We start from the raw sequence: 26,774 nt of genomic DNA on the forward strand, positions 1-26,774 counted from the left end.
TTTTCTACTCTTTTCACTTTAGCTCTTCTGTGTATTTTTTAATCGTTCTAGATGAATTACTGTGCAGCACTTCCTATGGTTACTCAATGGTTTCTTTTTCACTGGTGCTAGTCAACTTTGCTTCTTCCTATCTTGAAGGACTTATTTAACAGCTAGGCTTATACATTTATGAATACAGTTTTATTGTTACTAAGCATGGTTTCAATGGAATTGCATTGCTAGGCAACAGCTTGAGTCCATGTTTATTTCCTGCTTATGCGATTCACATTCACAACCAAAGAAGCTATAAATTATTCCTTGCACTGCAACCAGAAATAAACTGGGAATTAACTATTAATGTTTATAACTGTGACATGGCCTTCACACTTTTCCCTTTGGTCTGACTGTGATATCTTAACTCTTCCTGATTTGTAAACACTGCCTCTTTGTTGTCCAATACTGTTTTCCCAGATTCACAGTTGCTCCAACTGCTGTTTTCAACCTTTTGTGTTTATTAGAAAGAGGTCCTTATAGTAGCTATTCTGGGACCATCTCAATGAGTTCCTATTGAAAGCTCCAGAAAAGGCACTAAATGGACTTTGTGGTGAGCGTTTTCTCAACTGCTCTTTACAAGATCAAGAATCAACTTTGACCTTTGAACAATGTTTAGACAACCAAAATGAATGAGTAAGCTGAACTCTGGCAAGAGGTTGTTAAAGCACAGACTATATGCTCACCTGCACGTTAACATTTTAATCATGAGTTTGTCATTTTTGACAATCTCCTTCCTGTGACCTGGATAAGAATAATCCTGTAATTAATTATGTTACACTTACATAATGAAATAGCATGAGCCATTGAGACCACATTTCCATTAAGGGTTATAGAAATATGTCTAAAGTTGTTGGCTAAATTGTTTTTAACAGGACAGCAAAGCATTTCAAGTTTCTATTTTTAGTTAATTTATTTTAAAATCAGAATAATTTGTATTTTTCTGCAAATGTATTTAAATGTATCTTAATCCAGTAGAAACATGTAAGTGCCTGCGTATAATCATAACATTAGTAATATAGTCCAGTATGTTTATTAAAGTCATTATTTTAATACATTTCACACTTCACTTACGGCCAGGATTTCCCTTGTTGGATGAACTTGTTTAAATCAGCTGAAATGTCTTCTATTCCAATATTGGTAAAAAAGCAAATAAGTCACTTAGATACGTGATACCACAAATATAACCGAAAGAAAAGCTCTTTATTAAAATATTTTATTTGAAATACAAATCAAGTTATTTACAGTTTCCTTTGATAGTGGTAATTTCCACTTTAACAGATTAAGTTGATTGGTAATCGTGGGATATTCTATTTTATAAAACTTTGGGTCAAAAAAATTCAGAAAACAAACTCACCATACAAAAGTGCTCAAAGTGACTATTTTAGGAAATGTAATTTTTCTTTTAACATCAAGATGTAAATGGTGCAATCTAAAATGTAAATACAATATGCAAAGCCGGCTCCCAAAAAATAATGTTTCTGATTTCACACACATTTAAGTCAGGGTTAATCACTAACAACTATACAAAATAAAAGGAAATTCACAAAAATGTTCACAGTACGTTCGATGTTTGAGGTAAAACTGACAGAGATTTGGCAGTGATACAGAAATGATCACAATTATTTCAAGGCATTTTAAGATGTTTAATAAATAATTCTAAATTTTAAAAAAAATTGAGAAAGTACCATTAAAAGGATTAAAGGATTCACAGATCATTTGGTGGAGTTGGTCACTTTCTGTAAGGAAGCGGTGCTCACATTTAGGGAATTCTCATTGGGCAGAAATTCCCTCAATAGGAATGACAGGAGCATCTGTTATGAAAGATTAGGAAACACAATCAGAACATGATTTGTATATTATGTTGAATAAAATGTGACAATTAGATACTATAAACAAAGGATGGGGACAGAAAGTACATTTTGAAATACTTACATAAACCAGCGTTTTGTTTTCTTCACTGTTTTGGAAAATATTAAAAACAGACTCCATGTCCGTCTTCTTCAGGACAAGAGAGTTTGAATCTACAGAGAAAATAAATGGAGATGGATAATCAACTGCCAGTAATAGATGGTTATCCCCCCCGTGCAGAGAGGCGTCACTTACATCTGGCGTTGATTAGGTTGTGTGCTCTTTCCCTCGTCTCGTTCTTCTGCTCGTCAGTGCGAGGAGGAGAAGGAGAAGAAGGTGCTGATGGTTGAAAATCTGGCCACTGTTTTTCCCGCATGGTGTCAATGTAAGCGGCCATCTGCACCTCTGTCGGGTTCATCTTGTTCAGGAAAGAGTTCACTTTTCTGGAGAGGAAAACAACCAGAAGTCACTCATATAGAAAATGATCCAGGTAACCTATAAAACGCTGCAAAGGGTTTGGGATTCAGCACAAAACTCACTTTTTCAAGATGGGCATTACAGGTTTCAAAATGGCATCAAATATGTTTATGAGGATGGAGTTTCCTGTTAAGAGAGACGGACAGACAGAGTATTAGGTTCATCTTTGATAACATCGGAACAAAAAGGACCATTTCAGTGTTTTTTTTGCATGTTCAAGCTTACAAAGCTATGCAGCTGCAGAGTTGGGCGTGTTTTTTCCTCATCCAAATCAATCATTTAAGGTCAGAGAGTGTTGTATGTTTGTGAATTTCTCCGTCTTGCCTCAAAGGCAAATAAAATGGACTTGACCTGGCTTGTTAATTCTCTGCAATTTGGGCACTATAATATACCTTTTTACATACCAGAGTCAAAGTCAGCATAAGTAATTAAGTCTGTAAAAGTAGTAAAAATATAGATTAAAGCTAGTTAAACAAGACTACCAATTTCTATTGCTTATCAAATGTTGGTAAGCAATGTTGGTAAGGCTGATGCTTTCTTCCTTTCTTCCAGAGAGCCACTGGTTTTGGTTTATTTTCAGTACAATGTGAAAACACTTTAATGGGTCTGAAATTTGCCTGAGGTATCTAGCTTTTCTTTTCACCAAGGTTGCGCTATTGTTTAATGCAAAAAGAATGCTTCTGTTGAAGCTTCTTGGATGAGTGGTGAATCATTTAGTGAACCAAGCACTTAAAAACCTTTGCTCAGTTTTAGTATTTAACATTTCAAACAACCTTCATCTACATAAAAAAAAACCTGTCAGAGCATTTAATTATCAAGGTATAATTATCCTTTTCATCACATTAATGTTTGCTTATAGCTGTCTTTTGTTGTTCGGCTGCCAACTGTCAAAAAACAGGATTGTTGGAGCTCATCACAAGCACATGAATGCACCACCTAAAAGACTAATAATGGTGCATACTTACACCTTAAAATACCACATGATGATTAATAAAATAAACTGAATGTTCACTTTAAAGGATTACAATTTTCAGGCCTCTACAGGTTGATTTTCTTTCAGTACTAAAACAATGGGCTGTCTTAGAATTCAGAAAAAATGCATTAATCTATCAATAAAACTGCATTATGCTTTAAAACAACCTGTGTGATTCTGAAGCTCATAATGCTGGGAAAGATAGTTCAAACAATGAACAAACCAGATATTTCTTTCAGCAGATCAAATATGGCTTTGGTCGCCTCCAGCTGCTCCCAGTTGACCTGGCTCTTCTGACACTGGGAGTCCTCCCCTCTTGATGGAGTGCCCTGGTCCTTTACTTTTGTCTTGCTGGGTCCTCCTGACATCTTGAAACATGTTTTGTCCTTTTTATATGACCTTACACTAAAATGAGGCGGCGACGGGCTTTCTGCACTCTCTTGCAAGTCCCCATTCTGTTTCCTGTGTGGCGAAGAGTCTTGATCAGGTGGGTCTTCGTCACTGGTGTTTTTTGTCGAGACCAGTGACTCTTGTGACCTGGATCGGTTCAGTCCTTTGAAAATCATTTTCAAGTGAGAGGTTAAGGGGTTATCAGAGTCCTCGGTTTTGTCCTGGGAACAGTTTCCGTTTGAAGAGTCTGAGTTAACAGCAGAGGGAGTTTCTGCTTCTTCAGGCCGTTCTGAAGTAGAATCATGTTGGGAGATAACAATAGCTGGGATTGAAGCACCGTGAACATCACTGCCTTCCTCAGTAAAGGCACCAGGGCTTTCTAAAGGCAGAGCTGTCGATTCTGGACGTACAGATGGTTTTATGATTTCTTTAGGGGTTTCTGTTTGAGGGCTCGAGCTCTGCAGAGGAAAACAAAGCAATCATGATGTGACAGCTGACCCAGAGGCAGCAGACTTCATGGTTCAGAGTGGGAGACACCAGCAGCTAAACTAATCCATATATCGCACAGTGATGTCAGCTTGAATCTACAGAAAGTCTGTGTTGAACAGGTGATGGATGCAAGGTTTGAAAGATATGGATGTTTATCATGAAGGGACGAGGGGCTGCTACGTAATAGTCAAAAATTCCCTTCCATAAACACTTTTACTTGAAATCAAATAAAAAAAAAAAGCTCATGAGGTCAAGGAATTTAAGGTCTTAGGAAAAAAAAACTGCGGTGCTATAATATCAGACTGCACTTTTATGCTACGATGAATGCGCTTTGTTTTTTTAAAGCAAATCATTTACAACAGATACAATTAGTAATTGCAAAATCAACACTGTACGATTCAATTAACAATTATTCTTTCAAAACCAGAATCAGACCTCCTAGAAGTATGTTTTCAACTGACGTCGGATTTTAATTATGGGACGGCATTGTCTCCTTTTTTTTTTAATAAAGGATAGGCCATTGTATCCTTTGCTAAAGGCGATAAGAAAGGAAGCATTGAAGCACCTTGCCTTAGCAGTTAAGATAGTTCTTCCAGCTCTCATCATAAGGTATTTTATTCAGATACGATCCTTCCTAAGCAAAAAAAAAACTATTCCAAATCAAATTGCATTATGGGAAATGAAGGATTCATTGTTTTTGGAGCTCGACTCATAACAGAGGCTAGTCAGGCAACCCCAGATGGGTCTTATTTTAATAGTTTTTGTCATTTCATGACTGTGCCTTAACCAAAAAAAAAAAAAAAAAAAAAAAAAGGAATTGCTGGGATCCGAGAACACAGGGAACGAAACACAAGCAGTCAAACGATCAGACAAAACAACAGTTTATCCAGAAAACGGTATGTGCACACAACCGTGGGAAATATGTCAAAGTTGAACCAGGATCTGTAAACTGAAGGATGTTTGGACGGGACAGTTTGAGTAATGAATCGTATCTCTCGTTTTTTTAAACCCTGTCTGATCGTCTCACTTGTTCTTTTTCCATGACGTGAACATTTTTAGCATTCACAGATTTCAGATATAAACTTGTTCAGCACAATCTTAAAATAATGATAGGAATGAATCTACAAAAGTAAACCCAAGGTTGCAGTGAACCAGATCCTTCTTTAACAAACGCAGACTTGATGAAAAGCAGATATGTGAACCTTTACCTCCTCTTCCTCTTGACCGGGAGTCAGGAAGTAAGCCAGGCCGCTCAGAAGGCCCCACACGCCCCCATTATGTTCCTCCTCATTCAGCAGTTTGTCAAGAGGGCAGAGGAACTGGAAAACCGGTTGAGTGAGACCGATGAGATTATCGGAAACTAACTCCTGGAAAAGAGAAGAACAAAATGTTGACTCATGAAGATTATGATTTTAGTGTTTATCTGTCAGCACATCTAGATTTGTCTGGTGTCTTTCACCTGCAGAAAGTGCTCCACTGATACTCTGGCTTCTTCTTTGACCTCATTGTTGACCTCTGACTCCTCAAGCACCAGGATTGTTGGCAGACTGGTTGAGTCCTAAAAACAACAAAAATATTTTTGTTTTGATGATAAAATAGCCTCTAGACTGAACAGTGCTCGGTCAACCCCACTGTTTTTGACATCTGGCAAAAGTCTTAAAACTGTATCCCGTAGGAGTTCAAGTTGAATTTGAACTTAGAAAATAGTTGTGGTTTGTTTTCACAATAACACTTCTCCCGCTCTGGATCATGCTGAGCAGACAGTAAGCAACCAGTAAAAGTAAAAGAAAGAAAAAAAAAATCCTGACAAACAGTAGACCTTCTTTTTCCTTTTATATTGAAAAACATACATGTATACCTGCTGTAAAAGGTATAACACATATAAGGTAGCTGGGTGTACCTTATAAACTGACAATGATGGTATAGCAGATGTGATTTGGAAAAGTGAAAAGCAGAACATTATATATAAAACAAGAAAAGAAAAACACAAAACACTGTCCTTCCATCTGCCTTTTTACCTGCCATCTGTTGCGGAAGTATATAACATCCATGTAGGTCTTCCTGATGTCCCACTGGAGGTTCTCGGGGCTTCCCTTCTCCTCCAGGTGAACGGTGAAGATTAACTCCTCATCCTCCCAGTCGGCCTACAACACAGATGTCTCCTGCTCAAGCTGCAGCTCAAACATTAACATACCATCCGAGGACAAGCTTTTACAGAGCCTCAGCAGACAGATAACAAGCCTGCGGGATATTACACACTGTCACTGATATTTATTACTCACACGAGGGATGCTGACAGCCCAGCAGCCAATGCGCCACATCTCGTACGACAGCTTGAATTCCATCATGTCCTCTTGCACGCCTGTCAAGTAGTCCTCCAGATCACTGTCCTCCTGATGGTGTTTGGCCCCCCCACAAAAAAAGCGACAATGAATCTGTCTCGTTTCACAAATTGTCTTCCCGGCAGTTTAATACATTGCGTTATATCTGCAGCGGACTCACCCTGTCAGAGTCCTGCTGGCTGTGAACGGAGCCCTCCCTGCTGCTGACATCGTCCTCGTTGGTCACTTCTCCCTGGATCGCCATGATCCTCAGCACCAGCTCCTGCTCCATCTTCTTCATCTTCTTCTTCTTGTCCTTCTTACTCTTCACCTTGTCCACAAATTTAAACCATCCTTCTTTTAACTTGTTAGCTGAAAATGACAACAACAACAACAACATGATAAAAGTCAGAGTGATTTCCACAACTTGTGTTATCAGTATTTTACCCTTTTCTTCTTTTAACCATCTCTTATACCTTCTATATTGTTTACACCACAGCACTGAAGAAGCACAATGTCCTTGTCTGAGTTCTTGTCTGATACTTAGTACTGAACATGGAGAGAATAGCAATGCATTTTACCTTGACCTTAGCAGCACTTTGACAGTAAACAAGCATTTGTATTTCTGCACTGCAAGTGTTGCAACATTTTAGCATCACTAAGGTTGTAAATGTAGTGAGAAAAACTATTCACTAGATTGATTATGCATGTAAGCACTGTGTGCATAATTAGTAATCACGCAATTATTGGTATAATCAATATGATGGACTAATAATTAGCAAATATCCCATCAGATTTAAACAATCCTTACAGATTAAGACAAATGATGGTGTTTTTTTATGATGTGATCATTACAGATCATACACATATTTGTCATATCGCAGGGTTCATTATCATGGAATTATCCGGTCTTATTTAGTCATTATGGATTGTTTGCGAAACAAAGAGAAAGAAGATGCTTGAAGACAACACAGAAATGATTTGGCATTCAGTTTACTGTCTGTGTAGTTGTCTGTACCAACAAACAAACAAGAAACAGGGGATTAATTACGTACTGAAAGGCGGGCTGGTAAAGAGAAGTATAATGTCACGTATCAGACAACACATTGCTATTCATCAAACTGCCGTAAAAGACATTATGAAAGCAAAGGCCTCTGTTCTCTAAACACCCCCAAACTACTCCATCTGTCTTTCTCAAGTCTCCATTATCTCAAATCTGAAATGTTTTCACACTCAAAGCTGAAAACCAGGTTACATCACATCCTAAAAGTGTCAAACAGCCTTTAAATCACAACAACTCAAATCACACAACACACCTTTCCTTTTGGTTTTGATCCCTGTGCTGGTTGAAATCCCTGCTCCCTCCATGCTCCTAGAAATATATAAGAAACAAAACAAAAAAAGCCATCAAACAAAACCAGGTCAGTTTCAATTACCAAACACAGAAGGTGTCTCTCAAAGCCGTTTCTTTGAGGCTCACTGTAACTCAGTGGAGCCAGCGGGGCGCAAAAGATGACAGCCACTCACTCTTCACTGCACTCGGCCTCGCCTTCGCACTCCTGTGAAGCCAGAGAGGTTTGATCCAGGTCTGATCCACAAAGCTCCTCCACAGAGTATTTGGGGGTCACGCTGTCCAGCTGGCTCACCACCAGCTGGTTCAGGTTGTCGGGGTCTGACAGCCATTTCACCAACAGACCCAGCCCTGAAGTAAACAGACAACACACTCATCCTACTGGTTCTGTTCGTCCTGACATAAACACAAAATAAAGTCAGGAGGCACAATATTCACATTTAACCACATTAATAGATTGTAATGAGTCAGGTTTATAAAGAGAATCCTAATGTTTATCTTTTGACTTTTTTATGAATATGTATTTGTGTATGATCTGTTATATAGAATTATATAGTGTCTTCTCAACGCTGCACAGTTGGTAATAAAATATTCCTAATAATGATAATTTGCTTTCTTGCCACAAGTTAGCAGTATCCAGTTAGCTTAGCAAAGAAGTCTGGAAACAGCCAACTTGTCTGTACAAGGATAAAAAAAAAAATCCAACTACCAGCACCTCTAAAGCTCAGTTATTTACATATTGTATCTTAGATACCGAGCAAAGTACTCTTATTTCCCAAATTGTCGAAGCATTACTATAAATTTGCCATATCAGCACCCTTGAAACATTTCTTATGATTTCTGACATTTTATGTGAATGAGTGGTACAATACATCGCAATATTAGGAAAAATCAGGATCGTCATTTTTAGTGTGAAAGCAAAGTTTCAAATTATTGCAAACACACAGTTATGTATCTATGTATAAAATACTCTATTTACTTAAAAAACTAGCTGTTTCTAGCTGCCAAGATTGAAGACATGCAGATAAAGTTTTAACAACAGCCGTCAAAATCACTTATTGTAACTGAGTCACATGCATAGAAAAATCTACTGCACAGCAAGACTCCCACAAGATAAGCCATTTTATCTGCCTTTTAAGAGAATAACAAAACCCTAAAAAGGGAACTGGCAAATCACTGCGGAAGTTTGCCGCACAAAATTCATGTCCTCAGTTCTACAATGCCACCGACAATAAGGGATTACATATGATTCACACTTGTAAGAGACATTCAGCAAGGCTTAGCTCTTATGTAAGAGTGTGTTCCTGCAGAAAGAGAATTTAACGCCTTCTTACCCTGTAAGGCAATAATCTCATTTAAGGCACAGCGGTTGACTTCTTGGCCCACGAGAGATTGGGGGAAAAGGTTACGTACTACAGCGTCAGAAAACCTTCGGAGAACTGCAATCTCCTCTGCTCTGGAGCTGAACAAGAGCTCTCTGAAACAGAAAGCAAACGAGAGGTTTATTGTTTTAAGTGTACTGAATCATAGATGTTTCACCACTATCTGACAATCACTTGATCTAAACCTGTAACACCAGTCAGCATAAAAACAACCATGAGGATCTCACTGTAGATATGATCTTGTAAAAAGGTAAGGGAAATTATTCATAGGTTATAAAAAAATATGCAGGTATTTTAAAGAGTTTAGACACTTTTACTGAGTGCAAAGTTTAAGTGGAGCTGCAAGAATTCTAAGAGAATGTTTCACCTGTCAGACTGCTTCGTATTATGCAAGTGCTGGGTCAAAATACGAACAGAGCCCACGACCGCCTGGCGAACATCAAAGTCTTTGGCTCTGTCAATGATGCGGTCGATTACGAAGTCGAACTCCCTGCTGAGCACCTGGTGCAGAGGCTGGTGCTCGCGCGGCTCGGGAACATGGTACCAAGGCAGGACCAGCTGGGCGTAGGCGCATTCAAACACTGAGGACAGAAGTCACAAAAGGAAAATTCACATTCACACCAAACTCCTACGCTCTCCTCCTGAACATCAAACCCGAGAAGCAGCTTTAAAGCTTGTTTGGTGATATTCAAGCTGTGTTTTTTATTTAACACTTGGGCGCAGAGCTCCTGTCCAAACAATTCAATTCAAAACGCGGCACAAATATGACAGGATTTTCCTCTGAACCTGATGAAGACGGGTCCCTCTGGAAAGCATGTTTTATTTACAGCAACATAATGTTATTCATATATCATGGGGGGAAAACTGGCCTAAAGCGCTGACGAGGGGCTTTCACACAGCGTTTCATTTATGTCTGTGGACCTTGAGATTTTATTAGAAACTGTGAATTATTTATGTTTTCGGTGATTCAGAGGCATACACAGACTTTCAATGAAAAAAGCACAAAAACGAGTTTTAATAATTCACTCTACGTGTATATAGACTGTATTATAGTTGTACGTCTTACATTTTCAGCTATATTTGTGTGAATAAATAGTGCAACAACATTTTTGTACAACCATAAACTGTTTTTGAGTGATTAAGATGAAATATTTTACATTTCTACAGGAGCCTGTGAGTTTTTTTCACCTGTTTTGTGTGAATAAACTACACAGGCAGCTTTATACTTTGTTCAGTTGACAAAATCAGAAAAAAGACTGGAAAAAGGGATATAATGTATGTGGGGTAAGGACAGTTTAAAAAAGGTGCAAATGGAATACATAGTTAGCTGTAATGCACCATTATCATACTGGACTCAAGAGGGAACTGGAAAAATGAAGTGCTTTCATTACCAAATTATTGCAAAAAGCTTATTTTACCTTCTCAAATCCAAGTTTTTCAATGGTTATCAAGGTCTGACTTGAGCCAAGACAAATTTTAAATGTAGAAGACATTAAATACATGTTTAGGGCCACTGTTATTCTCACATAAACTGAGCCCAGACCTGTGTTACCAATATTAAAGCCTAACACAAACCAATTTAATAAACACTCCATGACTAGACACAAAGCAAACACTGCTGATAATAAAAGGCATGCAAACCAGATACAGTATCTTAGTTCCTGTTTGACATATCACAGCCAACCCATCATGAGAGGGTTTGTTTTTGATCCTTTTCCTACTTTCGTTAAAGCCCCTCCTCGCCTGGTGTAACATGAGACCCAGCTGCAGCTGTGTCTATGTCAAAACTGTCCTTTTCAACTGTGTCAGGTCAAAACAGACTTAAACTTTGCTGGCAAAACAGCCTGAAGTCAAAGAGCAGAACCTTGATTTTCTTAAAAACATTCGCTCACATCTCCATGAGAAGTGTTTCTGAACTGTAAAATCAGATGTAAAAACAGATGTTCTGCTTTTACATGCCTCACCTTGCCGTAGAGACGTCTTTACATGTGGATACTGAGACTCCAGTGGTTCTGCCTGCTGGCTGCTTTCTCCATCTTTAAAGTCATAGGGCAACTCTTCCTCTACTGTTTCCTGGAAAAACACACAACTATTCAGCCACATACCAGGAATTGATGATATATAGAGCACAGAGAAAACTTTAGCACCATTAAGAGCTGAACTCTGGGTGACAGTGAGCTTATGTTATGATCGTGTGAAAACAAGTTCTTCAGGCCTCAGGCTATGAATGAGAATAATTCAATATTTGACTACTTAGTATCTAGTAAACTAGTGTGGAAACTGGGAAAACAAGTTATATGAAGGATTTGTATTGACATCTTATTATTATAATCATCAATTAACAGACTTGTCTCCTTTATTTAAGCACATAATGTGGTTTAAAGTGGCATCATATGATATAATAATGCATCTAACGCTCACATGTGTAATATTTGACTCATTAAAACATTAATCCGTTTCGATCATGCAACACACCTCGTATAATAAACCATTTCCTGCAATAAGAGACCAAACAACAACAACAACATGCATGTAATACCTGGAGGGGGCTTTCCTCCGTCTCCTCGTCAGTTTGAGTGCTGCTCTCTCGTCCACTGTTAACGAATAACAGCGGAGTGGAAAGACAGAAGAGGAGACATAGAAAGTACTGTGCGACTGTGCGCCCGCAGTCTGAGGAGAAATACCACACCAAGCCGAGAGCGATGGCGATGGAGAGCCGCGCGAGAGACATCTTCCTTCCTCACGAGAGGCTCTTTCTGCTCGCGCCCCTCACTTTGAGCTGACGTGTGCTGCACGCGGCCGGAGCCGGTCTGTTCATCCACATGTTTTAGTATGACCGAGAACAAACCCGCTGTTTCCTCGAGATCACCGACTGACGCAGTGGAGAAGAGCCAACTTTATTAAAGTGGTCATAGCGGAGCCGCGATTGGCTGGAGGAAATGCCCTCGTGCCTGTTGTTGATTATGGCAGGATGCCCTCTAGAGGTTACTGTGAGGAAAGAGTGGTTTACATCTATCTATCTATCTATCTATCTATCTATCTATCTATCTATCTATCTATCTATCTATCTATCTATCTATCTATCTATCTATCTATCTATCTATCTATCTATCTATCTATCTATCTATCTATCTATCTATCCATCCATCTATCTCATCTATCTATCCATCTATCTATCTATCTATCTATCTATCTATCTATCTATCTATCCATCCATCCATCCATCCATCCATCCATCCATCTATCCATCCATCCATCCATCCATCCACCCACCCATCTATCTATCTATCTATCTATCTATCTATCTATCTATCTATCTATCTATCTATCTATCTATCTATCTATCTATCTATCTATCTATCTATCTATCTATCTATCTATCTATCTATCTTTTTTGACTGCAATTTAATCTTTGCTTTTTAGTGAAAATAGCTATTTATAGTAAATGAAAAGCTTTGAAAAAGTTAAAAGGGGAAAATCCCTGTTAACAACTTATAGACATCTGAACTCATAGACCTGCTTTATTGTAAAAGGTTTCATGCCAAAAAGGTTGGGAGCCACTGGTTGAATATTTTATGTAGATTGCAGAGATTGTACGTTTAGTGATAGTTATACATTTTCCTTCTTTAATGACTCCCAAGATCATAGCATCATATCATCAGTCTACTACAATCTTTTTTTAAATATATGTATAAACGACTGAGATCAGATATCATTCTCCAGATTAAGACAAATAATTAAGATTAATCAATAGGCAGACAAATAAATAAATAAATACCAGATATAGTGTATTACATTATAATTGCTTTAATGACTAAGCTGTTTTCTACCTTTCAAATTATACAAGCTGATGCAATGGTGATGAAAAATATAAAATAGCCATATTAAAACGAAAATGAGCTTCCAGCTGAGCGTTACTAAAGCTATTTGGGAAAATATGCAATAGCTCTCATGCTCTGAATTAATTTGGATTAGAATTATTGCACACATTCTTTATACTTTATACTGTGAACCTTTTCACATGCAATCCTCTTTGTTTCGAATATTGTTCAGCTTAGTTTAAAAAAATGATATATTTTGCATATTTTTAATGTATTTTTTCAATGTTATATTTACGATTCTCGACTTTTGTAGTACTTTTTAATAGCAGTGTTCTTTTCTTTATATATTTATATGTTATGCAACTAACCAACAAGGGAATTTCACTGTAAGTGAAAACCTACTTTTGATGTCTGATTCTGATTTAAAGTAGAAGTAGGCATACAAAGGCCACAAGGTGGCGCTAACACTGCTCTTCAACTAAACAACAGACAAGAACCAAGAAGCGAGAAAACAGTTTGGGATTTTTACAAGGAATATGATGATAGTATTTGATCCAAATATAGTCGATTATATAACTCTATCACGATAATGAATACAATGTTGAGAGTAATTCAACAACATACAGCTGCAGAACATCTGTCAAAAAATATCACTGTAAAGCAGGAAATTATGAGAATAAACAATAAGAATGAGAGTAAAAACATATATATTTCAACAATTACTAGATATTGTATTCATGCAAGAGGCAAACAACTTAAAACTGAAGACAGAGCTTTTGTGGTATTAAATGATACGATTCTCTCAACATAATGAGTTAAACTATTAAGCAGAACATCTTGTATACTAATAAAGCTTTGTGTTAAATGTCACGATCACTAAGGCTACTACAATGCTTCATGTTACTTCCTGATTAAAAAATGCTATTGTATGTTTTTTCGTCATGAGCAGAAATCACTGAGGTCATGACCCGGTGGATTTATGACGTAATTCAGTCAACAGCTGAAGTTAGGTAACAGTCTGCCTGACAGAAGGCTTTTAATGTGAAGGGCTGAAGCTCCACTGATCCGTAGACCTCCACGTGGTTACACACACTGACTACCAGGCCCCTTTTAAGATTAATGGACTGTAACTGTAAGCACATTTACTCAATATAATTCAAACAATATAATGTTCTCACTGGAATACTTTTTCAATACCATTCACAAGGAAATATTGTACCTTTTACTTGATTTTTTTGACAGTTATTGTTACTTAACAAATTAAGATTTAACATAAAAAAGATATATACGATGAGTTAATAAAATAACTTAATTTTTATAGATTTGCATACACATTTATGCATTAGTAACATTAATCTTAAATGTGTGTGTAAAATTAATATTTTTACATGTGTTACTTTTAGATACTTGATATCAGTATCTGTATTGTTGAATCTCAAGCTTAAACGTTTACTTTAATGGTGCTTTATTAATCAGAATGTTTGTCACCAAGTTAATTTAGAAATTAAACAAACCCGGAACTCAATCTTTGAGGCAAGTGTGCCCTTTTAAAATCAGTACTGTGTGTCAAGCTTTTTGGCTTGGTCTACACATGCTTTCAAGGAGAAATGCAGACTCATTTAAAATTGTGAAGTAACAATCTGCAGGAAGACTCAAAACAATGCATAAACAGAACATGATTTAAGGAGTTATTGCCTCTAAATACTGAGAAATATTATTAAAGCACACTTTTGAGATCATTGCAGTGTACCAGCAAAAGAAAAGCACACTTGAAACTTGTTTGACTTGTGTCCCTGACTTGACCCTGAGGAGGACCGGCGTATCTAAAGCCACACAGACAGACATGGTGTAAATGTCTGTGATCCCTGTTGCTTCTGATTCACTAATCCTTGTTAAAGTTGTAATGGAGCAGCTGTAGAATGAGGCTACCTGCTGAGAGGGCCTTTTGTGGATGGAGTGGTCAAAACAGTATTAAAACCCATTTCCCTGGGTTAGTGGTGACGTCAAAGACTTTCTGAATCACTAACAGGAGATTAGACTACGCCCAGCTGCGTAAATCATGTAATCTGATACTGTTGCTAAAATTAAGCCATGACCTCCATTCAAGATCAGTCTGTGTTGAGTGTCCAAGACACAGTGATTGTGTCTACATACTACTTACAGAGCCGGGTGCATTTTAAGTTTACAGGATGACCACATTCATCGGATTCTTTATCAGAATAAATTGTTCAAATATCCCAATTAATACAGAAATAAAGATTCATTTGTATTGTCATAATCCTTTTGGACATTTCATTTGATCAAACAGTAAGTGAAGAGTCATGTGGGGAAAAATACAAGACAGAATTAAACTTCTGATGAACTGCAAGAGTGAATAATAGTCTAATATTTAAGGCCCCAATTAAAAGTATTCCCATAGACTCCATTTATGTAGTCACACTTTCAATAAAAGTAACTACAGATGCAGTGACTGAAAACTCAGAGGATTTCTGAACACTTGGCTTTACTGGCATTTTTCCAAGTCATTGCTAATAAGAATGTTGGACCACATATGTCAAATAGCTTCATAATTGAAACCGCGTGGTTTTTGTTTTTTAAATCCTGAAATGGATAGATAATACTCAGAGGGGTTAGCAGCTCTGTAATTGGTCAATTATAATGGCTGGAGACTGATCAAAGCTGCGAAGTGTCACAACGTGACAGTATGTTGGTGAGATATCAATAGTTTGAGGTAGTTTAAATGTGCACCGCTGTAGACATTTCAGATCAATTCATGTGGAGAATTGTGCTGCTACAAGTGTCCCATATTCAGAAAGGGATCACTGGGACAAACGTTACAATCTGTGTCATTTGAATGACCAGTCAAACCCTGGTTAGAGATGCCAAGAAGTACAAAACGTCCTGCTTCTTTACAGCTGACAGGATCATGTATCAGGAAGAATTCAATGTGGCACCACTAAAAATAAACACCAACACCAGCCTAAAATCCATCCAGGTGACCATTGCCCCCTTTGATGTAACACATAGCGAGAAGTGAGTTTTTAATGCACTTAAATTGACAAAGACATCTATAGGTCGCATGACCGAGATACTAAATAGCTGAAACAGGTGTGTCATACTGGTGAACGGTCAAACAGCTCAAGGTTAAAGTCACACCAGTCTGGGTCAGAAGAGACTTGGCAGGAGATGAAAGTATATTTAGAAGGTTTCATTAATCCACCTCGCAACAGGTAATCCTGGTTGCTTTTCTGCAGGGAGTCATTCGTGCAAATATTCTGCTAAATGTGAAATGCACTGGTTACACTTCTGACCAATCACTTTTCTGCAAGCATGCCTTTGATGAAATATTGTCAGCAGGTCAACTTTCTCAGCTGATTTTGGCTCGCCCCCAACTACAACCTGGGAGACCTCTGCAGCTCTAAGGTTACATTTCACAGGACAGGCTGCCAAACGGCTTCCTGAAGCAACACAACTGAGCTGCACGCACACTCAGTCACTCCGTCTCAAGTGGTAACCTTCATTCATGACACTATACCACAAAACAAGGCAGGAGAGTCACTCAGTAAGTAAGTTGCATTTATTTCTGTTTTTGTGGGCAAGGTTCCTGTGTTCAGGAAATAACATTCAGGTGAGAAACAAAACAAAACAAAAAAAAAAGGAGAAAGCACGGGGCCAAGAGAAGAGCGCAGACCGATTCCCCCAGTACAACTAGTAGAAAATACTAGTTGGTCCCTATAAATATATAGTTTGGCATTGAAGTCCTTCCAAATGTACAAGATATGTTACAGTCAACTTCACAACATGAACAGTGGACATACAAAAAACAACTTAGATGACTTTCTTCAGCTCATCATACAAGACCAGCACAAAGGCGCCTCCCATGCCTCTGAGCACGTTAGACCACGCCCCCTTGAAGAAGGCCTTGGAGCCCTCATCGCGTGCGATCTTCTTCCAGCAGTCCATGGTGCCACTGTACATGATGTCAGCTGATGGGGGGGAAACAGAATTACAAAAGATGTCAGGTATTTATTCTACTTACCAAGCAGTAACAAAAAAACAGAAAGTTATATTTCCCATGTTGTGTTTGTTACCTCCTTTGCGTCCAGACTGCATCATCATACGACGACGGACGGTGTCGAAGGGATAGGACACAAACCCGGCGCACGCTGTCACAGTCTGAGCAATCATCCAGCTGACAAAAATGTGTGTGTTCTTGGGGTCTGGGAGCATGCCTGGAAGAGAAAAGTCAAATCAGGAAGGGCAACTAGAAGTCTCAAAAGGCCCGGGAATGAGAGATACATCAAGCTTTGCAGAGCTTTTTTGATGAAAACTCACCCTTGGCTGTGTCGTAGACGCCAAAGTAAGCAGCTCTGTAGATGATGATGCCCTGCACGGACACGCTGAAGCCCTGGTACAGACCCTTGATGCCATCAGACTTTGAGATCTTCACCAAGCAGTCTGCCAGGCCTTTGAACTCACGCCCCTGTCCGGCTTTGCCGACATCTGCGGCCAGACGTGTTCTGGCGAAGTCGAGAGGGTAGACGAAACACAGTGACGTGGCTCCGGCGGCGCCACCGGACGCAAGGTTACCTGCAAAGTATCTCCAGAACTGCTTGCGGCTGTCCACGCCGTCAAGGAAAACCTTCTTGTACTTGTCCTTGAAAGCAAAGTTGAGGGCCTGAGTGGGGAAGTATCGGATGACGTTGGCCAGATTCCCCCTCCAGAAGGAGATGAAGCCCTGCTCTTTGGGGATACGGACGATGCAGTCAATGATGCCCTTGTACTGCTTGTCCACGGTGATCTGTTTGCTGGCATGTTGGACCTGTGATTGAAGGAGAGATACAACAGATTGCGATTAAAAATAGAAAAGAAAAATAAGTAGATCAATTATGACATAGCCCCCATTTCTTCATCAGTTTGAATGACCATTTAACTTGACCCTCTAACTTGTCTTATCATGACTCCCAATGTGACACATTTATATCCACGTGCCAGAGTACAACTCCGATGGCATCCAGTCAACAATCCGCAGCCCCTCCTGCGCGCCGCTGCTGGGCCCAGCGCAGCGGCGGAGAGCCACTATGGCGCAAGCCTGGCTGTGACCTTGGCTGTGTGTGCTGTCCGGCCAAAACTGAAGACCCGTCATGGAAGACGAGGACTTTTTCTTTTTTTAAACTTTTTTTCCTTTTTTAACCCCATAATCACAGTATAAAGATCATTTCTGGGCTCTGTGGCGCACTAAACAAAAGCCTGCAGCTCATTGCGTAACAGGTCTGATGTGGCTCGTTTGCGCTCATTCCTCATCTGTGTCTGCAACAATCTCTGCCACAGCTGCTCTGATCCACACTGTCCACACTCACGCTTCTGCAGTATCTTTACATTGTTTCCATTTTTGCCACACAACACATCAAGACAATCTTGTTACTATTCACCCTCCATCTCTTGGAAATGACTGGATAAAAACGCTGCAAAATTAATGACAGCAGTTTTGTGTCGCACACTGGAGCAGGCAGCGACTTATTACATTATTACGTCAACACTCACTTGGAGGAGAAGCTTGACTCTCTCGATGGGGGCTACAGCTGTTTTGGAGATGGCAGCAGCAATACCACCAGCCAGGAAGTCCTTGGCGAAGGAAATAGCGGTCTCATTCATTTTCAGATGTTATCAGACACCGTCCCGTCACTCTGATGGTTGAAATGGCCGACTCCAACCTGGAAGAGAGCGGATTTAAGAAGACTGAGCGCGAGAGATGCCGTGAACTTCGACTCTTGTGTCTGATTGGTCGGCTGTGGGGGAGGTGGGCGGGGTTAACTGATGTCCTCTGATTGAGATCTGGTGTTCTCTCTCTCTCACTCTCTCTCTCATCACTAAACTCATATTAGGACAAAAAAAGTCTCACTATCTTACCATCTTAAGTTGTCTAGATATTGATATTGATTGAATCACATCTCAACAGAACTGTTAAGATGTTTGAAGTTTTCTGAATACGTTTTGGCTCAAAGTCAAATGTCAGTTTGTAGCAGCTGAGGCCTAAAGGCTATTGTGGGTAAAGGTCATCCCATCTGTTAATGTCCTTTGCCTGTCACTCAGTTCCCCACAGTTTGGAGGACATGATTGAATCAGCTGACTGATCCAACCATATTACCTGAATATCAAGTCAGGCTGATTGAAATCTCACCCAAAAAGTTGCCTGTTGTCACAAGTTATCACTAAACACAAGAACGTTAGTTGAGAAAACAGGTTGCACGAGCAGCAGAGTAAAGACATTAAGCTGCATTTTAACTACAGGTCAAAATGGAGTCATTAACTGAAGCAAATGTCAGAAATAAAGAAAAATAAGCAAGACAGAGAAAAGTTGGTCTGAACGATATCTAAAATGTTTACAAAAACATACAAAAAGAACACTTCAAATGTAAAGGTGAGACATTTTAATGTTTTAAACCCATTTCTTCCATCACAATTCATGTTAGCACATTTACATGATTGATCGTAACCTACTCAAACCTATGAAGCATTAACATTTTTACAATCATTGCACATTAAAAATATAATCTATCGCACATAAAGAGTTAGAGAGCTTCAGCAACCCATTTGGATAAACTAAAGTATGGCACTATATGATGTCAATAACGGAAATAAGTCCCCAAAATAAATAGCTAATGCACAAGGAACATAATATTTGGTTAAAAACAGCCATTGAGAGACATGAAGGGTGAATGAACAATTGATAAACATATAATACTGTCAGATAAAATAACAAAGTTTCTGACAGAGGTAGATTGTTGCTGACTGGACATAATGTAAATGCATGTTAGCACCTTCTATGAAGACATGAAGACAGAAATGTTATGTAATCATTACAGAAATAAGCCTCTGAAGTATTTCATTTTATGCTGTTCAAGTGTGGTCATCAGTCAGACATCTCCTCATGTGCAGGTTCACCAGCGGTTTCCAAGAGAGGACTCCCCCGACCCAAAGCTCCTGTTCTTCAAGTAGCGCTGTGCCTCCTGCAGCTCTTGCGGCCCGAGGCTCTGGTCGACGCCCGGCGCAAGTTTGTAGCTCAGCGGTGAGACGATGTAGCCGTTGCGGTAAAGGCAGACCTGCTTACACATCTCGAAGCAGGTGAAGAGAAGGCCGAAGGAGGGAACAATCTGAGAGTGAAGGAGACAGGGGTGAGCGTCAGAGGTGAGTGTCCCACACATAGAAGGTCGTTGTCTGGTTTGATTAGCACTTAAAAGTGTGCTTAATGTGTCTTCAATTCATTTTCATTCAGGTTGACATGTTGGATAAAAAAGCTGCTCATGAAAAGGCCTCACATTTGTACAACAGCATCCAACTATCATGACATTTGCAGCTGAAATATGAGAGTGGAGCATGCTGTTCTGGAGAGACTTTGCTCACCTTGCTCGTGATGTTCATGCTATGATTTACACACTTAACATTGGTTTCCATGCCCCCCCCACATCCTCACTCTCCCTTTAGCGTAGGCATTAGCTGACAATTTCTTCCCCGTCATAAAGCCACTCATGTTCCTGAGCTTGTGCAGTTATTTCAGTTCCGAACACAAGAGGAAGTAGAGCAGTGCTCAATTCCGTATGACTGATGGAGAGTATAATATGGCTGAGATATAAATAATAATAATATATATGAGTGAAACGGTACCTTTATTGTGTTGGCAGTGAGGCCATTCCACAGTGAGAGGATGCCCTTGCTTTTTACAACCTGTACGAAACAGTCAATCATTCCACGGAAATGGACGTCGACTCCACCAAAATGGGGAAGACGGGCACTCTGCGCCTGAGAAAAGAATAAAAGTGAAAATGAAATGCAGTGAATCATCCAAACGCCATTATGTGTCCGTAAAATAATAACCAGAAAGGTCAAGAGAAGCACGACAAGAGAATTATAATTTATTGCAAATGGGGGGGGTGTTTAATGATGTAATATGCACATATATCATCAGCTTTTTGCTAATATGGAGTATAATGAAGGGAAGTTAACTCCCTCAACTTAATCAGTTAACGCTGATACCTGTCACTTTGTGTGAGTGTGTCTTTATTTCCAAAAGCTTCCACTATCTATATCTACTACTAACAACACCATGACATAATTCAAAACATGGACAATAGGAGCATATAATAAACACAACGTGTCCTTTAGAGGGTAAATTAGGGCTGTTGAAGATCAGTCACACAGGAGACGAAAACTTGGGAGCAAAGCCAATTAACAGTAGAGGAAGCTTTGAGAAGAGATATGTAATTATGCAAGTGAACAATATATTAAAGCTCAACAGACTCAAACTGTGTGAGACAGTCCCACTGCCTCATGTGTGTGTGTTAACCACACAGACAACTCTACAGGCTGACTGTCATGTGACAGAGTAAATTTATCTTTAGAACAGGGGTCATGAACTACTTTCCTCACAACCACAAGTACATACACACTGTCAGGATTGGACTTTTTCTTTTTAGGCCAAATATGCCCATCATTGAATAATTTCATTTTCAACACAATTATTTTTTATTTTAAATCAGTGTTTAAAAAGAAAAAAGAAAAAAAAAAGTGCTTTGAGTTTGTCCCCTATTCTTGCATGAGGATACCCATTCACGGATAGAATGCACATATGGGTTGGTAAATTATTCCTAATAAAATTATTTCCATCTCAATTGTTTTAGGAGTTCAATATAAAGGAGCAACAAATGCTGGATATCCTAAATAACAGAACCCATTTTATTTCCTTTCTCACACTTGAATTTGTTAGTATTCTGCGGGCCGACAGTCGACCATTACTGCTTTAGAAGTTTCAAGGTTCCTAAGGTGACCCGAAGCCATAAAGGGTATTAGACTGTTCAAACAGCTTCATTTGTGGAGGAAACATTAAGCTAACCAGTGAGTAAAACAATACGTAGCTTCTGCAAACATCCTCAGCTGTTTTCCTATCATCTATTCTCTGACTGCTTTTTAATGTGTAACTTTAAGACACAGACGAGAACTGAATCTCAAAGTTAAATCATTATGTAACGTGGCTCTTTATGGTCAGGTGACTTGGTTGTGATGGTTAAGTGAACTGGACATATGCAACTCTCACCTTGCCTGCTGTCTGATAGTGAACGTCTATCTTTAGAGAACATATCTATAGCTTCTGCAGAACCGGGACACGTTTGCATTCCCAGCTGCTGTTGAACCTTGTGGTAGTTAATAATAGGATGATAAAACCGGAAGTAGTATTATTGTTCCCCATGTGTCCTCCCCAACTTTCAGATGACATCTCAGGCACCACTTCAGGGGAAAGTGGTGTAAACCTACGTGTCCTCCTGTGACCAAGGTGGATTTATATGTCCTGACTCTATAAATAGTCATAGGAAAATTATTTTTAAAAATGCTGACTACTGACATTATTAAATTTAAGAATTTAGACTTTCCATGATTGGAAAATATCGAGTGACCAAGTAAGGTTAAACTTATATTAGGTAAACGAACACTGCCCCCTTGTGGACTGACTGTGGTAATACAGTCAGTATACATGACCTCAAATCCAGTTAACTTGTTTTGCTTTTACAATTATTTCCAAAATATTTCAGGTATGCATTAGAAAAAATAAAGAATTCATAAACAATCATAGATAATACAGTTAAAGATGATTAGTTGGTTTAATTGAAAGATCTATTATATTATTTCCAGCATTATCAATAAGGAGTCAAATAGTCATGTCGAGAAATCTCAAGAAATCTTGCCAGTTAATTATTTTAAATACTTAATTTCTGACACTCTTCATTTATTTAGTTTAGTTTATTTTAAATGGGTCTGCATGTCCTAAAACACATAACCTATATTGAGAAGATAAAGTGTTCTGGTGGTAAATTACCTGCATCTTTCGCTTTACAGTTTCAAAAGGGTAGGAGAGGGTTTGGGCCACTCCCGCTGCGAGACAGCCGTTAATGAAGTTCTGGAGAGGAGTGAAGCGAAAAGGAGGCTCCTGCCAGAGTTTGTCCAAGTTCATGTAGACTGCATAGCAACCGATAGAAAAGGGAAACGCACCTGTAGACAAAGGAAATAGGATGTAAGTTACAGTAAAACGCATCATTAATGAAATGTTTTTTTGTAGAAAACTGTTCATCAGGAGGAAGATAAATGTTAGATATTCTGTGAAAATGCAAACACACCCAACAGAGTGAGAGAAAAGCCCCTGTAGAGAGCAGGCAGCCCTTCGTTCCTGTAGATCTTTGAGAGAGTGTGAACCACGCCGATGTAGGTGGGCTGTCTGCAGTTCTGAATGATGAGCCTGGTTTCTGCCACCTCCAGAGGGTACGTCGTCATGGCAGCAGCAAAACCAGCCAGGCCACCGGCGAATATGGCTCTCCACTGAGAGATGAAGCCCAGTTCATCCATGTGGAGGTGGACTATCCTGGACAGACAATGTTAAAATTAATGACACATCATTGTATGGATTGCATTGATTAGAAAGTGAATGATTCTGTCATTTATCATAGCTTGCTGGCATTATTTTTAGAGATGGAGGTTTTTCAGTGCACTCATTCTGCTTCTGTTTTTGATGCTCCATCTGTTGTCAGTGTCTAATTGTCATTTCACACCTATTTTGCCTATAGGCAGAACTCAGAAAAGTAAATTACCAACTATAAATGATCAAAATAAATTATGAAGCAAACATTTCCTGGTTCAAGCTTCTCAAATGTGACGTTTTGCTGCTTTATTGTGTTTGATACTAATTTATTTCAAGTTGAAACAAACAATTATCTTCATTATCTCTAAATCTGTCAATGATGTTTGCATTATATCACTTCATCATTAAGTTGTTTATCATCAAAACTGCTGATTGATTCATTTACAATTGCCTAATCTATTTATTGACTGATCATTTCAGCTTTAAATTGAATAACTTTGGGTTAAGGACTGTTGGAACAAGACATTTTAAGATGTCACCTTGGGTTCAGGTAAAATGTGATCACTTTTTTCAGACATTTTTAGACTTAATTAGTAATCAATTACTTTAAAAATGCTAATTTAATTACCAACAAACACATAAGCTGGTAATAAAAAAATAATTGTAAGTTACAGACCCAGTTCAATGTAATTAGTTGTCATGTCCATGTCCTCACCTTAATGTTTTGTTTTTTAAAATAGCATTAAGTTTTCATATACATATATATTTGTGTGTGTGTGTGTGTGTGTGTGTGTGTGTGTGTGTGTGTGTGTGTGTGTGTGTGTGTGTGTGTGTGACAAAGAGGAAATGGAGTTCTCTTCCTGGTACACGGTGTACATTGTACAGTACATGACGGGATGCATTGATGTTTACATGCACACGTGACCCGAAGCGCGAGGGGTTGCAAGCCACATAGTGACTGCGGCAGCTCCGCTACAGTCAGTACAGATTTATGACTTCCCTTTCACCGCCCTGCATGTCTGTGTAGAAGACATGATACCGGCATGTTTGTCCGGCAGTAACCCGAGAGAAGAGCGACGGATGTTTGGCCCTGAGTTCAGCCTCACAGGCACCGGACCAACATTCCACAACCAAAAGTTTTACTCCCTGGACATTTTATTATCATAGAAGACAAAGAAAGCCAGCAATTAATTTACATCTGAGAAGTTGGAACAAGCTAATCTTTGACATTTTTGCTTAAAATAATGACTTAAATGGTTAGTCAATTATCAATTTATTGATTAAAATATTAAAAACATACAGCGACTATTGATCTGTTAATCATTCGTGTCCTTTTGAACGATGGCAACAGATCCACTGTGATTATTTGCAGCTTCTCTTTGACTTCTTTTCATAGTAAACATAATATTTTAGGATTTGGACTGTTGTTAAGACAAATCAAGACATCTGAATGTGTCATATCGGGCTTCAGGTATTTTCCCCAAAAAAATTCTGTCATTTTGAACACAAAACTTATAGCGATTAATCGACCAAAGAAATGATTGAAAATCTAAAAATAGTAACCAATCATTTTAATCTATTGACTAATCAATGAATTGTTACAAACAGAGCCTGTTGGGAGTAGGACAACAAGATAGACCTGTGAGACAAAACTCAGGGAAGGGACAACCCGAAAGCCTTTCCATATCGACTGAGTGAATACAGCCTTCTGATTGGTCGAACAGAGAAGGTGTGGCTCAGTATGGTGAAACAGGAAGTACATATTTAGCTGCTTGAATGAAAGTAAACAGGTTCCTTAAACGTTATTTGATCGTGTGAAACCATTAAAAATGGTCACTCATTATTGTACTAAAGTCAATGTGTCCTCTACTCTTTGTTTCTAACACATATAAGTCAACGTCAGCTGATCAAGATGGCTCACAAGCTAATTTAGGATAAACACAGAGCAAAACAAATAAAAAAAAAACAACAACAAACGCTTTATGTCGATAAAAAACTATTTAGATCCAAACTTTGCTTACTTTTTGTATGTTGTGAGATGAACTGCGGTGTAGGGGAACAACCGCAGACAGGAGGCGATGTTTCCTTTCCAAAACCCTCGAAGTCCCTCATTCTCGTAGATGAGGAGGAAGCTTTGCCAGAAGCCCCTCTTACAGTGGAAAGTTCCCACCTGACTCTTTATTTTAACCACCTCCAAGGGCGACGTCACGGTTTTGCTGAAGATCCCGGCGAAACCGACGCACATGAAGCTCTGGGAACTCGTCAGTCTGTCATCTTTCTTCACCGAGGCCATCACTGATTGTCCCCCCGGCGTCCTGTGATGATCTCAGTCTTCTCCGAGGGACAGGGGACGATTTGTTTATGCAGGTTAGACATCTAAGTGTGGAGGCCGAGGAGGTATCCGTCTCCTGCCCAGACCAGCGGTGTTATGGCACCGAACACGTCGCTTTGGCCTGTAGTGGTGTTTCAGTAACACTAGGGGGCGCTCTGCGACCTGTTTTTTTCCCCACCAGAGTACACTGAAGTCATTTATTAGTTATCAATCTGAGAGACATTTGACCCCATGAAGTATGGAGGACCAACAATGACATAAGTATAAATAAATAAATAAATAATTGTATAAATAAATACAGGAATAAATAAATAAATGCTTAAATAAATGTTTGAATACAGAAATAAATAAGTAAAATAATAATTAAATGCTGAAATAAATACAGTAATAAATAAATGCTTAAATAAATACTGAAATAAATAAATAAAAGTATAAATAAATAAGTCAATGCTGAAATAAATATAGAAATGAATACATTAATCTATAGATAAATAAATAAAAGTTAATAATCAAACAGGACATAAATTAATACATATCCTACATTTATTTCTACATTTTTTTCACTTACATTTATTCATTTATTTATTCATTTATGTATTTATACATTTATTTAAGCATTTATTTATTTATTCCTGTATTTATTTATACAATTATTTATGCATTTATTTATTTATTTATTTATTTAAGCATTTATTTATACTTATGTCATTTTTCGTCCTCCATAGAGGAGTAGCAGTGCTGTAGTTTGAACGGGATTGCCAAACGTCCAGTGAAGTCAAGTCAGCAGATCATGATGTATTAGTAGTTATTATTGTGTCCACAGACACTGAGGAATTTTGTCTGGTGTTCAAAATATGATTTGTTTAAGGTAAAAATAAATGTAATAGATATACCCAAGTATCTCACTTAAAAACATGTTTATAGCAATGGCACATTAAGTGTCTCCATTTTG

General features: G+C 38.6%; 3 protein-coding genes across 4 annotated transcripts; all 3 read right to left on the reverse strand.

Moving 5' to 3' along the window:
- Positions 1-1,216: 1,216 nt before the first annotated feature.
- si:rp71-46j2.7 (uncharacterized) lies at positions 1,217-12,141 on the reverse strand. The gene is made up of 16 exons (XM_054597724.1): positions 11,804-12,141; positions 11,229-11,337; positions 9,632-9,845; positions 9,217-9,359; positions 8,059-8,233; positions 7,848-7,903; positions 6,713-6,903; positions 6,493-6,603; positions 6,229-6,354; positions 5,670-5,768; positions 5,419-5,577; positions 3,555-4,179; positions 2,421-2,484; positions 2,137-2,324; positions 1,966-2,054; positions 1,217-1,844 (listed from the first exon to the last, which is right to left on the reverse strand). Exons 1-16 carry the CDS (start codon positions 11,993-11,995, stop codon positions 1,746-1,748), a joined length of 2,640 nt encoding a protein of 879 aa, XP_054453699.1. The 5' UTR covers positions 11,996-12,141; the 3' UTR covers positions 1,217-1,745.
- Positions 12,142-16,644: 4,503 nt separating this feature from the next.
- Positions 16,645-18,844, reverse strand: slc25a5 (solute carrier family 25 member 5). Its single transcript, XM_054597253.1, has 4 exons — positions 18,630-18,844; positions 17,421-17,907; positions 17,177-17,317; positions 16,645-17,071 (listed from the first exon to the last, which is right to left on the reverse strand). Exons 1-4 carry the CDS (start codon positions 18,738-18,740, stop codon positions 16,914-16,916), a joined length of 897 nt encoding a protein of 298 aa, XP_054453228.1. The 5' UTR covers positions 18,741-18,844; the 3' UTR covers positions 16,645-16,913.
- Positions 18,845-19,493: 649 nt separating this feature from the next.
- slc25a43 (solute carrier family 25 member 43) lies at positions 19,494-25,983 on the reverse strand. 2 transcript variants are annotated; one of them, XM_054597910.1, is made up of 5 exons: positions 25,512-25,983; positions 23,252-23,493; positions 22,954-23,126; positions 20,751-20,885; positions 19,494-20,239 (listed from the first exon to the last, which is right to left on the reverse strand). In XM_054597910.1, exons 1-5 carry the CDS (start codon positions 25,781-25,783, stop codon positions 20,027-20,029), a joined length of 1,035 nt encoding a protein of 344 aa, XP_054453885.1. In that variant the 5' UTR covers positions 25,784-25,983; the 3' UTR covers positions 19,494-20,026. The 2 variants fall into 2 exon arrangements, with proteins under 2 accessions (XP_054453885.1, XP_054453886.1); XM_054597911.1 differs by having other exon boundaries at positions 23,252-23,488; positions 25,512-25,697.
- Between the last annotated feature and the right edge of the window lie 791 nt (positions 25,984-26,774).

The sequence above is a fragment of the Anoplopoma fimbria genome, chromosome 4 (assembly GCF_027596085.1).
Source record: "Anoplopoma fimbria isolate UVic2021 breed Golden Eagle Sablefish chromosome 4, Afim_UVic_2022, whole genome shotgun sequence".
NCBI classification, from domain to species: Eukaryota; Metazoa; Chordata; class Actinopteri; order Perciformes; family Anoplopomatidae; genus Anoplopoma; species Anoplopoma fimbria.

Coding starts and splice junctions, on each gene's coding strand:
- si:rp71-46j2.7 (XM_054597724.1), bottom strand. CDS start 11,995: ATGTCTCTCGCGCGGCTCTCCATCGCCATCGCTCTCGGCTTGGTGTGG. Junction 6,904..7,847: donor GATCAAAACCAAAAGGAAAG/GTGTGTTGTGTG, acceptor TGTCATTTTCAG/CTAACAAGTTAAAAGAAGGA. Junction 2,485..3,554: donor TCTGCTGAAAGAAATATCTG/GTTTGTTCATTG, acceptor CTCTCTTAACAG/GAAACTCCATCCTCATAAAC.
- slc25a5 (XM_054597253.1), bottom strand. CDS start 18,740: ATGAATGAGACCGCTATTTCCTTCGCCAAGGACTTCCTGGCTGGTGGT. Junction 17,908..18,629: donor GAGTCAAGCTTCTCCTCCAA/GTGAGTGTTGAC, acceptor CTTCAATCACAG/GTCCAACATGCCAGCAAACA. Junction 17,318..17,420: donor CGTCTACGACACAGCCAAGG/GTGAGTTTTCAT, acceptor TTTCTCTTCCAG/GCATGCTCCCAGACCCCAAG.
- slc25a43 (XM_054597910.1), bottom strand. CDS start 25,783: ATGGCCTCGGTGAAGAAAGATGACAGACTGACGAGTTCCCAGAGCTTC. Junction 23,127..23,251: donor CTTTTCTCTCACTCTGTTGG/GTGTGTTTGCAT, acceptor CTTTGTCTACAG/GTGCGTTTCCCTTTTCTATC. Junction 20,240..20,750: donor TCACTGCCAACACAATAAAG/GTACCGTTTCAC, acceptor CTTCACTCTCAG/ATTGTTCCCTCCTTCGGCCT.